Source organism: Ovis canadensis, chromosome 5 (assembly GCF_042477335.2).
Source record: "Ovis canadensis isolate MfBH-ARS-UI-01 breed Bighorn chromosome 5, ARS-UI_OviCan_v2, whole genome shotgun sequence".
Classification (NCBI taxonomy): Eukaryota; Metazoa; Chordata; class Mammalia; order Artiodactyla; family Bovidae; genus Ovis; species Ovis canadensis.
This window is the reverse complement of record NC_091249.1, coordinates 35,535,219-35,552,595: the sequence shown is the minus strand read 5'-3', so window position 1 is coordinate 35,552,595 and position 17,377 is coordinate 35,535,219. Positions and strand designations below refer to the sequence as shown.

The window sequence follows — 17,377 nt, the reverse complement described above, 5'->3', positions numbered from 1 at the left end:
ATTAATCAAAACAAGAACCACTGCAATCAACACATTTTTGCCAATGATAACTAAGTTTGTTTATTCCTACAGTGTAAAACTCCATTTCAGGATTCAACGAACACTTGGAAAGCATTTTCTGCCTTCTGCTAGTTGTGGAAGCATTTTCTCTGTAAAAAGTTCTCAAGAGGCTTGAAGAAATGGTTGTCAGTTGGCGAGAGGTCAAGTGAAATGGCAGATGAGGCAAAACTTTGTAGTCCAGTTCATTCAACTTTTCAACTGTTGTGCAATGTGGGGGTAGGCGTTTTCATGGAGAAGAACTGAGTCCATTCTGTTGACCAAAGCTGGCTACACGCACTGCAGTTTTCAGTGAATCTTATTGATCTGTTGAGCATACTTCTCAGATATAATGGTTTCACTTGGATTCATAAAGCTGCAATGGATCAGACCAGCAGCAGACCACCAAACAGTGACCATGACCTGTTTTTGGTGTAAGCTGGACTCTGGGAAGTGCTTGCAGCTTCTTCTCGGTCCAACCACTGAGCTGGTCGTCACATAAAATCCACTTTTCATCACACGTCACAACCTGATCAAGAGATGGTTTGTCGTTGTATAGAATTAGAGAAGACAACACTTCAAACCGATAATTTTTTTGATTTGCGGTCAGCTCATGAGGCACCCATCTATTGAGCTTTTTTCACCTTTCCAACTTGCTCAAATGCCAAATGACCATAGTATGGTCGATGCTGAGTTCTTCAGCAACTTCTCATGTAGTTTTAAGAGGATCAGCTTTGATGGTCCTATCAGTTGGTGATTGTCAACGGCCACTAGGCTCCTCATCTTCAAGGCAATTGTCTCCTTTGCAAAACTTCTTGAACCACCACTGCACTGTACATTCATTAGCAATTCCTGGGCAAAATGAGTTGATGTTGTGAGTTCTCACCACTGCTTTATGACTTATTTTGAACTCGAATAAGAAAGTCCTGCAAAATTGCTTTTTGTCTAACATCACTTCCCTAGTCTAAAATAAGTATAAAATAAATAGCAAGTAAAAAGCCATTAGCAAAAAATAAAGAAATGCACATTAAAATGATATATAACCCACCACATTTATTTAAGGATGTACTACAATACCAAATAGTAAAGTTCAACAATGCAAAATAGCAATAAAATTGCTTTTGTACCAACCTAATACAAGTCTATGCCACAGTCATACTGTTAACATTAGCATAGCCGAGTCTCTGAGGACATTCTTTTTAGAGTTTTGATATATAAAACTATGCACCATGACTTTGAAGTGTATCAAGTGAAAAGAAGGCAAAAAAATTACATGATACAGCTCTCACTACACAAAATTCTGTGTTATCATTAACAACCTAGAAATAATAGTACTTGCTCTCTAGCCCCTCTAATGATTATTCCCTACTGATGAATGGTAAGAAAGGCAAGTATTTTCAGTCCTCTGACCCTTTATTTTTCTTCATCTGTCCCTAGAGAATGAAAAATTCTATTTACTTAGAAGGGAACTATGACATGATTTAGTTTTCATTGATATACATGAAATCTAAGTAAAAATCCAAGGACTTCAATGTATACATATGGCTGATTCACTTTGCTGTACAGCAGAAAATAATACCGCACTGTAAAGCAACTATATGCCAATTAAAATTAAAAAAAAAAAATCCAAGGACTTCATGTCTGCCAGGCAGCAGTGCTAACTAAACATAGTTCTCAATTCTTTAGCTTACAGGACTTCAATACACATGTGAATCATTTCCTTCCTCTTCCTTCTCAACTACCCAAAATTCATTAATCATCTCATTTCAAATAAACACGTACTTTAAAATGCTTCTCATTATTTGCAGCAATGATCTATGAAGTCAACAGAAACACTGAATTAGTGAACAATGAATCACTGTTCATGAGGAAAATGCAGGGTCATGTTCTTGTGATCCACTGGTCACAGCACTTTTGTCTATCAGTATATAATCTTGTTTGATGTTTTTGTTTAGACACTTTACTTAATATTCTGTCAAGTCACCAATAATGAATTCACAGCCAACAGCACTATGATGCATACCTTGAAAAAGCTTATCTAACACATTTTCTCTGTAAGGCACATCATAACCTTCTTGCATTTATGAACATTAGCTAGCATTTCAGCAATGTGCTTATGGATCATTGTTTTAATATAAATTTATTTTAATTGGAGGCTAATTACTTTACAATATTGTGTGGTTTAGCCATACACTGACATGAATCCACCACACGTGTACATGTGTTCCCCATCCTGAACCCCTTCCCACCTCATTCCCCATACCATCCCTCTGGGTCATCCCAGTGCACCGGCCCTGAGCACCCTGTCTCATGCATCGAACCTGAACTGGCAGTTCATTTCAGATACGATACATGTTTCAATGCCATTCTCCCAAATCATCCCGCCCTCGCCCTCTCCCTCAGAGTCCAAAAGACTGTTCTATACATCTGTGTCTCCTTTGCGGTCTCGCATACAGGGTTATTGTTGCCATCTTTCTAAATTCCAAATTCTAGTATGTGTTAGCATACTGTATTGGTGTTTTTCTTTCTGGCTTACTTCACTCTGTGTAATAGGCTCCAGTTTCATCCACCTCATTAGAACTGATTAAAATGCATTCTTTTTAATGGCTGAGTAATACTCCATTGTGTATATGTGTACCACAGCTTTCTTATCCATTCATCTGCTGATGGACATCTAGGTTGCTTCCATGTCCTGGCTATTATAAACAGTGCTGCAATGAACATTGGGGTACACGTCTCCTTCAATTCTGGTTTCCTCGGTGTGTATACCCAGCAGTGGGATTGCTGGGTCGTATGTCAGTTCAATTTCCAGTTTTTCAAGGAATCTCCACACTGTTCTCCATAGTGGCTGTACTCGTTTGCATTCCCACCAACAGTGTAGGAGGGTTCCCTTTTCTCCACACCCCCTCCAGCATTTATTGCTTGCAGACTTTTGGATAGCAGCCATTCTGACTGGTATGAGATGGCTCCTCATTGTGGTTTTGATTTGCATTTGATAATGAGTGATGTTGAGCCTTTTCATGCATTTGTTAGACATCTGTATGTCTTCTTTGGAGAAATGTCTGTTTAGTTCTTTGGCCCATTTTTTGATTGGGTCATTTATTTTTCTGGAATTGAGCTGAAGGAGTTGCCTGTATAATTTTGAGATTAATTCTTTGTCAGTTGCTTCATTTGCTATTATTTTCTCCCATTCTGAAGGCTGTCTTTTTACTTTGTTTATAGTTTCCTTCATTGTGCAAAAGCTTTTAATTAGGTCCCATTTGTTTATTTTTGCTTTTATTTCCAATACTCTGAGAGGTTGGGTCATAGAGGATTCTGCTGTGTTTTATGTTGGAGAGTGTTTTGCCTATGTTTTTCTCTAGGAGTTTTATAGTTTCTGGTCTTACATTTAGATCTTTAATCCATTTTGAATTTACTTTTGTGTATGGTGTTAGAAAGTGTTCTAGTTTTATTCTTTCACAAGTGTTGACCAGTTTTCCCAGCACCACTTGTTAAGTTCAGTTCAGTTCAGTCGCTCAGTCGTGTCCGACTCTTTGCGACCTCATGAATCGCAGCACGCCAGGCCTCCCTGTCCACCACCATCTCCCGGAGTTCACTCAGACTCGTGTCCATCGAGTCAGTGATGCCACCCAGCCATCTCACCCTCTGTCGTCCCCTTCTCCTCCTGCCCCCAATCCTTCCCAGCATCAGATTCTTTTCCAGTGAGTCCACTCTTCGCATGAGGTGGCCAAAGTACTGGAGTTTCAGCTTTAGCATCATTCCTTCCAAAGAAATCCCAGGATTGATCTCCTTCAGAATGGACTGGTTGGATCTCCTTGCAGTCCAAGGGACTCTCAAGAGTCTTCTCCAACACCACAGTTCAAAAGCATCAATTCTTTGGTGCTCAGCCTTCTTCACAGTCCAACTCTCACATCCATACATGACCACTGGAAAAACTATGGACCTTTGTTGGCAAAGTAATGAAGAGATTGTCTTTTAACCATTGTATATTCTTGCCTCCTTTGTCAAAGATAAGGTGTCCATAGGTGCGTGGATTTATCTCTGGGCTTTCTATTTTGTTCCACTGATCTATAGTTCTGTCTTTGTGCCAGTACCATAGTGTCTTGATGACTGTGGCTTTGTAGTATAGTCTGAAGTCAGGCAAGTTGATTCCTCCATTCCATTCTTCATTCTCAAGACTGCTTTGGCTATTCCAGGTTTTTTGTCTTTCCATACCAGTTGTGAAATATTTGTTCTAGTTCTCTGAAAAATACCATTGGTAGCTTGATAGGGATTGCCTTGAATCTATAGATTGCTTTGGGTAGTATACTCATTTTCACTATACTGATTCTTCTGATCCATGAACATGGTATATTTCTCCATCTATTTGTGTCATCTTTTGATTTCTTTCACCAGTGTTTTATAGTTTTCTATATACAGGTCTTTTGTTTCTTTAGGTAGATTTATTGCTAGGTACTTTATTCTTTTAGTTACAATGGTGAACGATATTGTTTCCTTGATTTCTCTGTTTTCTCACTGTTAGTGTATAGGAATGCAAGAGATTTCTGTTTGTTAATTTTATATCCTGCAACTTTACTATATTCATTGATTAGCTCTAGTAATTTTCTAGTGGAGTTTTTTGGGTTTTCTATGTAGAGGATCATGTTATCTGCATACGGTGAGAGTTTTAATTCTTCTTTTCCAATCTGAATTCCTTTCATTTCTTTTTCTGCTCTGATTGCTTGGCCAAAACTTCTAAAACTATACTGAATAGTAGTGATGAGAGTGGGTACCCTTGACTTGTTCCTGACTTTAGGGGAAATGCTTTCAATTTTTCACTACTGAGGATAACGTTTGCTGTGGGTTTGTCATATATAGCTTTTATTATGTTGAGGTATGTTCCTTCTACTCCTGCTTTCTGGAAAGTTTTTATCATAAATGGATGTTGAATTTTGTGAAAGGCTTTCTCTGTATCAATCAAGATAATCATACGGTTTTTATCTTTCAATTTGTTAATGTGGTGTATTACATTGATTGATTTGCGGATATTGAAGAATCCTTGCATCCCTGAGATAAAGCCCACTTGGTCATGGTGTATGATCTTTTTAATGTGTGGTTGGATTCTGATTGCTGGAATTTTGTTACGGATTTTTGCATCTATGTTCATCAGTAATAGTGGTCTGTAGTTTTCTTTTTTTGTGGCATCTTTGTCTGGTTTTGATATTAGGGTGATGGTGGCCTCGTAGAATGAGTTTGGAAGTTTACCTTCCTCTGCAATTTTCTGGAAGAGTTTGAGTAGGATAGGTGTTAGCTCTTCTCTAAATTTCTGGTAGAATTCAGCTGTGAAGCCGTCTGGACCTGGGCTTCTGTTTGCTGGAAGATTTCTGATTACGGTTTCAATTTCCGTGCTTGTGATGGGTCTCTTAAGATTTTCTATTTCTTCCTGGTTCAGTTTTAGAAAGTTGTACTTTTCTAGGAATTTTCCATTTCTTCCAAGTTGTCCATTTTATTGGCATATAGTTGCTGATAGCAGTCTCTTATGATCCTTTGTATTTCTGTGTTGTCTGTTGTGATTTCTTCATTTTCCTTTCTAATTTTGTTGATTTGATTCTTCTCCCTTTGTTTCTTGATGAGTCTGGCGAATGGTTTGTCAAAATTTTATGTATCTTCTCAGAGAACCAGCTTTCAGCTTTCTTAATTTTTGCTATGGTCTCTTTTGTTTCTTTTGCATTTATTCTGCCCTATATTTTACAATTTCTTTCCTTCTACTAACCCTGGGATTCTTCATTTCTTCCTTTTCTAGTTGCTTTAGGTATAGAGTTAGGTTATTTGGACCATACCTTTTTAAAGTGAAGTACAGCTGATTTACAAAGTTGTATTAGTTTCTGATACACAGTAAAGTGATTCCTAGATATATACATATACATATATATGTATATATCTAGGAATCAATATATATATATATACACACACACACATATATGTATATATACATATTCTTTTCCACTCTAGTTTAATCACACAATACTGAATATACTTTCATGTGCTATAACAGTAGGACTGTGCTGTTTATGTATCATTTTTCATATAGTAATGTGTATCTACTAATCCGAAATGCCCAATTTTATCCTTCCCCTCTACCTTTCCTCTTTGTTAACTTTAAATTTGTTTTCTGTCCATGAATGTGTTTCTGATTTGTAAACAAGTCATTTGTGACATATTTTAGATTCCACATGTAAGTGATATCACATGATATTTGCCTTTCTCTTTCTGACTTATTTAATTTAGTATGATAATCTCTAGGTTCATTCATGTTGCTGCAAATGGCATTACTTCATTCTTTTTTTTCTTTACAAGCAGTAGTCCACTGTGTATATATACCACACCTTCTTTATCCATTCATCTATCTATGGACATTTAGATGTTTCTATTCCTTGGCTACTGTAAATAGTGATGCTCTGAACACTGGGGTACATGTATCTTTTAAAATTAGAATTTTCTCTGGATATATGCCCACAAGTGGGATTGCTGGATCATATGGCAATCATATGGTTGATTCCCTGGTGGCTCAGACAGTAAAGCATCTACCCACAATGCAGGAGACTCTGGTTCGATCCCTGGGTCGGTAAGATCCCCTGGAGAAGGAAATGGCAACCCACTCCAGTACTCTTGCCTAGAAAATTCCATGGATTGAGGAGCCTGGTGGGCTATAGTCCATGGGGACGCAAAGACTTGGACACAACTGAGTGACTTCACTTTATGGCAACTCTATTTTCAGTTTTTTAAGGAACCTCCATACTGTTCTCCATAGCAACTGCACTAATATAAATTTCCACCAACAGTGTAGGAGGGCTCCCTTTTCTCCACACTCTCCAGTGTTTATTAAAAGCCTCTTAAATGATGGCCATTCTGACCAGTAACTCGTCATTTCAGTTTGCATTTCTCTAATAATTAGTGATATTAAGCATCTTTTCATGTGTTTCTTGGCCAGCTATGCATCTTTTTCAGAAAACTGTCTTTGGGGCCAATTTTAATTGCAAAATCACTAAAAAATAAATAAATAAATAAAGGTACAAAATGCTTTGAAAAAAGCAGCACTATATAGACCATGAAAAGTACACTTGTTATAAAACTGAGAGCTGAAACAAGGAAGAGTACTCCAAAGAAGATATACAACCAACCAAAAAACACATGAAAAGGTGCTCAACATCACTCTATTAGAGAAATGCAAATCAAAACCACAATAAGGTATTATTACCTCACATTGGTTAGAATGGCCATCATCCAAAAATCTACAAACAACAAATGTTGGAGATGATATGGAGAAAAGGGGACCTTCCTGCACTGTTGGTGGAAACATAACTGACACCACCACTACAGAGAACAGGATGGAGGTTCCTTAAGGAGCTAGGAATAAAACTACCGTATGAGCCAGCAAGCCTACTACTGGGAATATACCATAGGAAAACCATAATTCAAAAAGATACATGGACCCCAATGTTCATTGCAGCACTATTTACAACAGCAAGGACACAGAAGCAATATAGAAGTCCACTGACAGAGGAACAGATAAATAAGCTGTGGTATATATATATTTATATATACACATATGTGTGTGTGTGTGTGTGTGTGTGTGTGTGTGTGTGTGTAATGGAATATTACACAGCCAAAAACAGGACCAAAATTGGGTCATTTTTGTGATGTGAATGAACCTAGAGTCTGTTAAACAGAGTGAAGCAAGCCAGAAAGAGAAAAATAAATATCATATATTAATGTATATATATGGAATCCAAAAAAAAATGGTACTGATGAACCTATATGCAGGGTAGGAACAGACACACAGACACAGAAAACAGACTTGGGGACACAGGCCAGGGAAGGACAGGGTGGGATGAATTGAGAGAGTGGCACAGATACATATACTCTACCACGTGTGAACAGATAGCTAGTGAGAAGCTGCTGTAGAGAACTCAGCTAAGGGTTCTATGATGACCTAGAGGAGTGGGATGGGTGGGTGGAGAGACTTAGGAGGGAGGAGATATATGTATACTTATATTTTATTCACTTTGTTGTACAGTACACACCAACACAACACTGTAAAGCAATTATACTCCAATTAAAATAAACAAAAAGAAGGGAGAATACTGTGTTATTTGACTTCATCTGGAAATGTGTGTGTCACAGCACTTAAAATTTTCACTGCTCTGCACATGTCCACAAATGATCATATAATCACTATATTTTAGGTTTGTAAATAAATTTCAGCAAGCAGACTAATTCACAAATACAGAATGTGTAAATAATGAGGATCAACTGTACATATTAAAAGTATGTCTACAGATAGATTGCTTAAAAAAAACTGTAAGCACTTCATAAAATATTTTTTAAATATTATAAGAATGTTTAACTGATATCATGCAGTCATTCAGATTTTCACAGACTGAAGTAAAATATCAGACTAATACAAAAAGGAAAATATACAATTAAGACATACATTTACAATGGTTTTCTGATTTTTTTCTTTTTGTTTGTTTTGTTGCCTGCTCTGTGCAGCATGTGGAATCTGTGTTCCCTAACCAGGGATCGAATCCAAGCCCTTAGCAGTGAGAGCATAGAGACCTAACCCACTGGAATGGCTAGGGAATTTCCTACAATGATTTTATAATTCATACATGTTGTAAATTCCAGGCAATGTTAACATTTTAAGGGGAGGCAATTCACACTACTTTACATCACAGCAATTATCTTGTAGGTATTTAACTCAAAAATTCATTAATCAAAATACTGAGTTTAACCTAAGAGCAGAAACAGTATTATACCAGGAATGAGTCCCATGACAATATTTACTATTCTGGTAACCTCAGCTGGACCTATGATGACAGTGCCTCCTCAGAGCTCAAAAACAGACTCTTGGCCTTTTGCCACAAAGCTTGTGACTAAAGAAAAGAAACTAATCCAATAATGAAAGATACAGCTCAAAGTACAAGGGCGATGATTCAATGCTGGGTAATATCACAAAATGTGAATGTCAAAAAAAAAAAAAAACGGCAGGGTTATTTTTGGCAATAAGCAAAAAGAATTATTCAAAACATATACCAATCCCAGCCCAAAGTCAACGAAACCTTGAATTAAACCATATTCAGGCTCATTTGACAGCACATATAATAAAAATGAAACAATACAGAGAAGACTAGCAAGGCTACCTGCCCAAGATGACACACAAATTCTTGAAACATTCCATATTTTTAAAAAAACAAACAATAAAAAATCATGTTCATACTATCCAAAGCAATCTACATATTTAATGCAACCCCTAACAAGATTCCAATCTCGTTTTTCACAAAAATAGAAGAGACAATCCTAAAACTTGTATGGAACCACATAAAATGCTGAATAGTCAAAGCAATCTTGAGAAAGAAGAACAGAAGTGAAAGCAACATGCTCCCTGGTTTAAAACTGTATTACAAAGCTATAATAATCAAACAGTATACTACTGAAATAAAAACAGAAATAAATCAATGGAACAGAGAGCCCAGAAATATACCCTTGCATATATATGGTCAATTAATTTATGACAGAAGAGCCAAAAACGTAACATGGAGATAGGATAGGCTCTTCAATAAATGGTTCTCTGAAAACTGGACAACCACATATAAAAGAATGACTGGACCTTTATCTTATACCACAAACAAAAATCAATTCAAAATGGACTAAAGACTTAAACTCAAGACCTGAAATCATAAAGCCCCTAAATGAAAACAAAAGGGGTAAACTCCTTGCCATCCATCTTGGCAATAACTGAAGATAACAAACCTTAACATGTATGTACTTAAGAGAGCACTGACATATGTAAGCTGTAAGGAAGGAGAGGAACTGGAATGAAGGCAGTCAAAAGGTACTACAAACTTCCATTTATAAGATAAATAAGAACTCAGGATATAAATGTACAAGATTAATATGATTACCACTGCTGTATGTCATACATGAAAGCTGTTACCAATGAATCCAGAGTTCTCATCATAAGAAAAATATTTTTTTTAAGTTCTTCTATTTTTAATCTATAGGAGATGATGGATGTTCACTAAACTTGCTGTGATAATGATCTCATGATGTGTGAACATGCGTATCACCAAGTCATGTCTGACTCCTGGCAACCCCATGGACTGCAGCCCACCAGGCTCCTCTGTCCATGGGATTTCCCAGGCAAGGATACTGGAGTCGGTTGCCATTTCCTTCTCCAGGGGATCTTCCCAACCCAAGGATCGAACCCATGACTCCTGCTTGGCAGGTGGATTCTTTGCCACTGAGGCACAGGGGAAGCCATGAAACTATTAGAGGAAAATGAAAGCATTAACACTCTTTGACATATATCGCAGCAATACCTTTTGCAATCTGTCTCCTAGAGAGAGTAAGAGAAATAAAAGCAAAAATAAACAAATGGGATCTAATCAAATTCAAAAGCTTTCGCACAGCAAAAGAAACCATAAACAAAATGAAAAGACAATCCACAGAATGGGAGAGAATATTGACAACACTGTGACCCACCTGGGATTAATCTTCAACATTTACAAACAGCTCACGTAGCTCTACGTCAAAAAATGAAGTGAAAGTCAAAGTGCGAGTCACTCAGTCGTGTCCAACTCTTTGCGACACTGTGGACTACACAGTCCATGGAATTCTCCAGGCCAGAATACTGGAGTGGGTAGCCTTTCCCTTCTCTAGGGGATCTTCCCAGGGATCGAACCCAGGTCTCCCACATTGCAGGTGGATTCTTTACCTGCTGAGCCATAAGGGAAGCCCAAGAATACTGGAGTGGGTAGCCTACCCCTTCACCAGTGGATTCTTTCCAACCCAGGAAGTGAACTGGAGTCTTCTGCTTTGCAGGTGGATTCTTTACCAACTGAACTATCAGGGAAACCCTATGTAAAAACAAACAATCCAATAAAAAAATAGGCAGAAGACCTAAATAGCCATTTCTCCAAAGAAATCATACAGATGACCAAGAATTATAAGAAAAGATGCTCAACACTGCTAATCATAGAGAAATGCAAATGAAAACTACAATGAGGTACATCTCAAACCAACCAGAATAGTCTACAAACATTAAATGCTGGAGATAGTGAGGAGGAAAGGGAACCCTCCTACACTTCTGGGGCAAATGTAAATTGGTGGAGCCACTATGGAGAACAGTACAGAGGTTCATTAAGAAACTAAATATAGAGCTACTATATGATCCAGCAATTTCATTCCTGGGCATATATCTGGAGAAAAACATGGTTCAAAGGATACATGGACCCCAATATTCACAGCAGGGCTATTTACAATAGCCAAGATATGGAAGCAACCTAAATGTCCATCGATAGAGGAATGGATAAAGACACGGAAGTAAATACAGACAATAGAATATTACTCAGCCATTAAAATGAATGAAATAGTGCCATTTGCAACAGTATGAATGGACCTGGAGATTAACATACTAAGTGAAGTCAGTCAGACTGAGAAAGACAAATATATATCACATCACTTATTTGTAGAATCTTAAAAAAAAATGGTACAAATGAACTCACTTATAAAACAGAAACAGACTCACAGACTTAAAAGAATGAACTTATGTGCTACTGCATAGCACAGGGAACACTGCTCAATACTCTATAAAAACCTAAATGGGCAAAGAACTTAAAAAAAGAATATATATATAACATGTATATATATAATATATATAGAACATGTATATATATATATATAACTGAATCATTTTTCTGTTCACCTGAAATTAACAACTTCACTCCCTTATAAAATAAAAATTTTTTAAAAGAGAAAGATATGTGGAAAATCTCCAAATACTTAAAAAAGATTTTTAAAATATATATTTTTAACATAACAGTCAAAGAAGAAATCTCAAGAGAAATTTTAAAATTTTTGAATTAAACTTTCATTCAATATAACAAAACCTGTGGAATCCAGCAAAAGCAGTGTTTAGAGGGAAATTTATAGCATTGAATGCATATATTAGAGAAAAAGATAATTTGAAAGCAATAATCTAAGGTTTAACTTCAGGAAACTAGAGAAAGATGAAAAACTTAAAACTAAAGCAAACAGGAAAAAATAAATTAAAATTAGATTAAAAATTATTGAAATTAAAGAGAAAAATCAATAGATTAAAAATCAATAAAATAAAACCTGGTTCTTTGAAATGATCAAAGGTTCTTTGAAAATTTATAAATTTCTATCCAAGATAACCAAGTAAAAAAGAGAAATGACACAAACTACTAATATTAGAAATAAAAAAGGATCCATCACTATTAACCTATGGACATCAAAAGTATAATTAAGAAATAATATGAACAACTCTATGCTTGCAAATTCGATGATTTAGATGAACCAGAACAATTCCTTGAAAGATACAAGCTACCAAAACTCACACAAGAAGAAATAGATAACCTGAAGAGTCCTATACCTATTTTTACAATTGAATCAATAATTAATAATATCTCAGCAAGCCAGGAATAAAGAGGGAACTTCTTCAGTTTGATAGACAGTGTAAGAAACTGAACTTCATATTTAATGGTGAAAAAGTTGAAGCTTTTTCATTCAGATCTGGTATAAGGTAAGGATGAACCTTCTCATCATTGCTTTTCTACACCATACTGGAAGCCCTTGCTAATCCATTAAGCCAAGAAAAAGAAATTAGAGGTAAACAGATTGGGATGGAAGACATATAAATCTGTCTCTATTCACAGATGAGCACTTATGCAGAAAATTTTAAAGAAATGGCAAAAATCTCCTAGAATTAATAAGCAGTTATAACAAGGCTGTGTAATATAAGGTTAATATATATAAGTCAATTGATTTCTTATGTATCATCAATGAACAGTTGAAATTTGAAATTATAAACAAGGTATCACCAATATTAACAACCAAAAAAACCACCCTGAAATATTTACGTATAAATTTTTAAATGTGTAAGATTTACAGGAGGAAAATCATAAAACTCTGATTAAAGAAATCAGAGAACATACAAATAAAGAGCAAGCTATTTCATGTTAATGGACAGGAAGTATTACTATTGGTGAGATGTCAACTTTTCCCAATCTACAGTTTCAATGCAATCTCAATCAAAATCCCAGTAAGTTATTTTGTAAATATCAACAAACTGATGTGTTGGAGATTTGATACAGTTTGGAGAGGCAAATGATCCAGAATAGTCAACACAACACTGAAGGAAAAGAACAAACATGAGGACTCATATAATCTGATTTTAAGAATTATTATAAAGTTACGTTAATCAGGACGGCGTGGTACTACTGAAAGAACTGACAAATAGATCAATAAAACAAAACAGAAAGCTCAAAAATAGAGCCTCTGAAATATATTCAACTGATACCTGATAAAGGAATAAAAGTAATACAAAGCAAAGACCGTCTTTTCAACAAATGATGCTATAACAAGTGGACATTCATACACAAAAATATGCACCTAGACAAAGGCCTTATAGCTTTCACAAAAGATAAATAAATAAAAATGGATCATAGACCTAAACTGTAAATGTGAAATCATAATACTTCTAGAGTATAACATGGCTGAAACTTAATGATCTTATGTTTTATTTCATCATAAATTCAAAGATTCTAGAATAAGGCTGAAGCAATGAGATCTCTCCTTTGAGAGAGGATTAAAAGAGGACACCAGATTTACTTTCACTGTGGTTTAACACAAAAAGAGAAAAATTAAGAATATAAAAGGATCAAAGTTGAAAACAAACGAGTTCTCCTATTGTCAAATTTACTAAATACATGACTTCCTAGCCATTTCCATTAAAAATATATATATATATACATGACATGTCTACAGTTTCACAGTAGCAATCTTGCAGTATCACAGGCTAAAACAGCCTTTTACTTCAAAATGCAGTAACTCATATTTAAACAAATAATCCAGAAGATCCCTGACCCAATAAGGTGCCATACAAGACGAGCCAATGAACAAAAGCGAGGTACATAGACTACTGGAGATAATAAACTTTAGGTGGTACACAGATACATATTTTAAATTTTAATTATTATGCATGCATTTTATAGCTTACTTATCATAGCAAAGGATGTTGATTTCCCATTTAGGGTAATAATGCATCAAGTTTCATTTTTTAATACATTTATTTAGGTAGCAAAACAGGATCAATTTAGATATGGCAATACTATGAACATCAACTATGAATGACCTTTGAAAATCACTGATATAGGTTATATTTGGCATGTGTAATAGTGATCACATCAATGTTGGGCATTCTGCTAAGTACTTTACATATATTATTTTATTCTATCTTTACAACAATCTATTCAATCATCACTAAATTGAATTCATAGATTTTATGTTAGAAAACTAAGGGTCAAGAAAAGGCTAAAAAATCCACCCAAGGTCATCAGGGATAATAAAAGGCAAAGCCACAGGTCTCCGTCAGATACTAAAGTCTTGAGTTCTTGCCCTACATGTTATACTATTTCTCTAGTGTAAAGGAGGAAAGACTGAGAATATAAGAGGACAAAGTAAAACTGAAGTGAATCTCTCTGAGACAGAAACACATCAGTCACTTAGTGTGATTCCCGACATAAGGTCATATGCAACATGTTTCCTTGCCTTAACTACAGTGCAGTTACAGCACTTGCTTGAACTTCAGGGACCAAGTTTTGTTGTGCCAGAAAATACTGCTAGAGAAAGGATTAAGCAACAAAGTTATATGGAACATCAAAGTTCATACTCCTTATATCCATGTATATTTTTGTATTCCATGTATCTAAGAATGTGTGATTACCGTCACTTAACCAGTCCCTACATCTAGGAGCCCAACAAAGGACAAAGCACATTTCTGCTAAAACAAGGGTCTCTTCTGGTTATAGTGGTCCAATGCTAGCAACAATACTACTGACTCCTCCCAAGTGTGCTTGAATTCCAAGCACTTTTGATATTTAATAATAAAAGGAGTCAATGGCCTACTGAATTACACCTTCATTTGACTATGGGACACAGAAGTTCAAAGAATTATATTTTATCAGAGTGAGTAAAGAAAATAAGTAAATTTTCCAGTGTACACCATGAAACAATTCTATATTATGAAAGGCTAGAGAAAATGTACCTGAATTCATTTAGTGCATCAACTATTCGATTATATGCCAAACTCCTCTGACTGGCATCAGCTGATCTCCGGCTCATTTTCATAGCCTTGAAAGCAATCAAATAGTTAATTCTTATACTGACCACGGGCAAAATATGGGGGGAAAAAGTAAAAGACAAAATCACATATTTCTATAACATTTTACCTACCATTCTTAACTAGATATGTATAAAGAAGGCACACATATTTCTAGTGGCTTGTTTTTGCACTTTGGGTCATTAATGAGTATAATAAAATTCAAATTTTTCTGACGTTGGGCCTCTTAATTGAAAGAGAATATCAAAACACAAAGAATCTGACGTTGACAGTTTCTGAGTTACATAAAACTTTTCTCCCAAACAGATCATAAAATGCTAACTCAGTAACAACAACTCCTGAGTTTCGCCAATATTCCATAAACAGTGGTTCTGTTAAGTAAATCCTTTTTTTAAACCTAAAACATAAATATTCTACTGAAAGAAATCTCAAGTTATTAGTAATGTTTGCTTTCTTAAAAAGATACTTAGCCAACGTTGAGAAGTCCTACTTCAGGTAGACAAAAAGATCAGGATTAGAATATGGTTATCCAAAAGAACTTTGAAATTTTTAAAAGTTTTTCAAAGAGAATGTAATTCTACATTACTTATGTAATTACACATTAATTTTTAAATGTTCAAATATATATTTAAGAGAAGGTTAGACTACCTCAGGCTAGAATCATTCATGTACATCTGAAAGCTTCATAAGGTAAAAGTGACAATTTTTGTTTTCACAAACTGCTGAGAGACTCCTAATTTATAAAGAAGTAAATATTCTTTGGCTAGAATTGAGCAATATTCTTCCTTAACTTTATGAAATAAAAAAATTTAACACTGTAGATCTCAAAAGGTAGTGCAGACTTTGAAATAACTCCCACAGTGCTCAGAAACAGAATCTATAGTTTTTCATTTAAAATATAAATAAGTGACAATTTGAAAACAGCCCTAGAATATAACTTATGTAGGTGTTTCAATGTTTACTATAGTCTATGATTAATTAACTATGGAATAACTTTATTCATTTATATGAAAGTATTCACTCAGCTCTTTCAGTTTTATAAAGAAATGAGTTGTTAAACATGAACAAATATACAACTGCAATGTGCCCTTTAGGGTGCAGAATGAACAAAGCATTAAAACATTTAAAAAGTAACCTCTAACAAGTTCTGTATTGCTTGATTATTTCAAGTTTTACACAAAGTTTAAACACTTTTCCCTGTAACTGAAATGTCAGTTCAGCCACGGCTTAATATTCTGTGTACTGACTTTGGCAAAAACTGACTACAAAAAACACAGTAGCAAACTGAAGAAAATGTCAGGAGCGCTGAACTTCTGAGAAACGAAGATGGACTTTACTCATCGCTCACTAAAAAGGTATTGCTAATGATCTATTTGTCTTTTAACAGATTTAATGTGAATAACTAACACAGTGCCTTCTTTAGAGGCACATGATCCTCAGGCACTAACGAGTTACTGAAATGTACCCTCTGCTTTCTAGACCATTCTAATTGCTCCTGCATCTCTTGTTTCTTTTACTAGTCTCTTTCAAACACGCTGCCATAATAACCTTCTTAGAGCACAATTTGAAGACAGTCTAACAAAGCCAAAAATCCTTGCAAGCATTCTAGACTCCTTGTGATCTGGTCCACATTAACTCTGTTAGCCACACCAATTACTACTAACTCACTGTATCCTTTCCTTTCTGAATTTTGTCACAGGGATTAAGAAATATAGTTATTTTCAATGATTCAACTTATAGGAATCTCATAAAACATAATCTGGAAAATTCACCAAGATGTTAACTGAAGTGTAGCTATAGCTGAGAAGAAGCAGATATGGCCTAATTAACTTAAATGGAGGGAAGCCACTAAAATGTATTTAAGAACCATTTATAATGAGAAATGTACATGTTAACAAGGATGAATTTTTCAAAACAGGCACATAATAAAAAACAATATGAACACAGCACAGTCCCAATCAAGTAAAATACAATATGCATAGAAAAGGTCTGAGTAAGAGTTTCAGCAAAATGTTAATGAGTTATCTTTGGGTGGCAAAGATAGCAATTTTCCCTGTTACTCTGCTGTATCCATTTTTCAAAGCATTATGTTTAAAAAATCCTACAACTCCTTTAAGATGTAGTCCAAATGAAATATCTTCCCAGAAGGAAGTCATT

General features: G+C 35.3%; 1 protein-coding gene and 1 non-coding gene across 3 annotated transcripts in view; one reads left to right on the top strand and one right to left on the bottom strand.

The window, feature by feature from the left end:
- Positions 1-17,377, bottom strand: part of FNIP1 (folliculin interacting protein 1) — a 123,141-nt gene that overhangs the window by 25,594 nt on the left and 80,170 nt on the right. For both annotated transcript variants that reach the window (XM_069591603.1, XM_069591604.1), the window contains one exon: positions 15,146-15,231. In XM_069591603.1, coding sequence (XP_069447704.1) covers positions 15,146-15,231 — 86 coding nt within the window. The remainder of the gene's footprint in view (positions 1-15,145; positions 15,232-17,377) is intronic.
- On the top strand, positions 9,159-9,262 carry LOC138441880 (U6 spliceosomal RNA). The gene has a single exon (XR_011257455.1). It is a non-coding gene; the product is annotated as a U6 spliceosomal RNA (small nuclear RNA).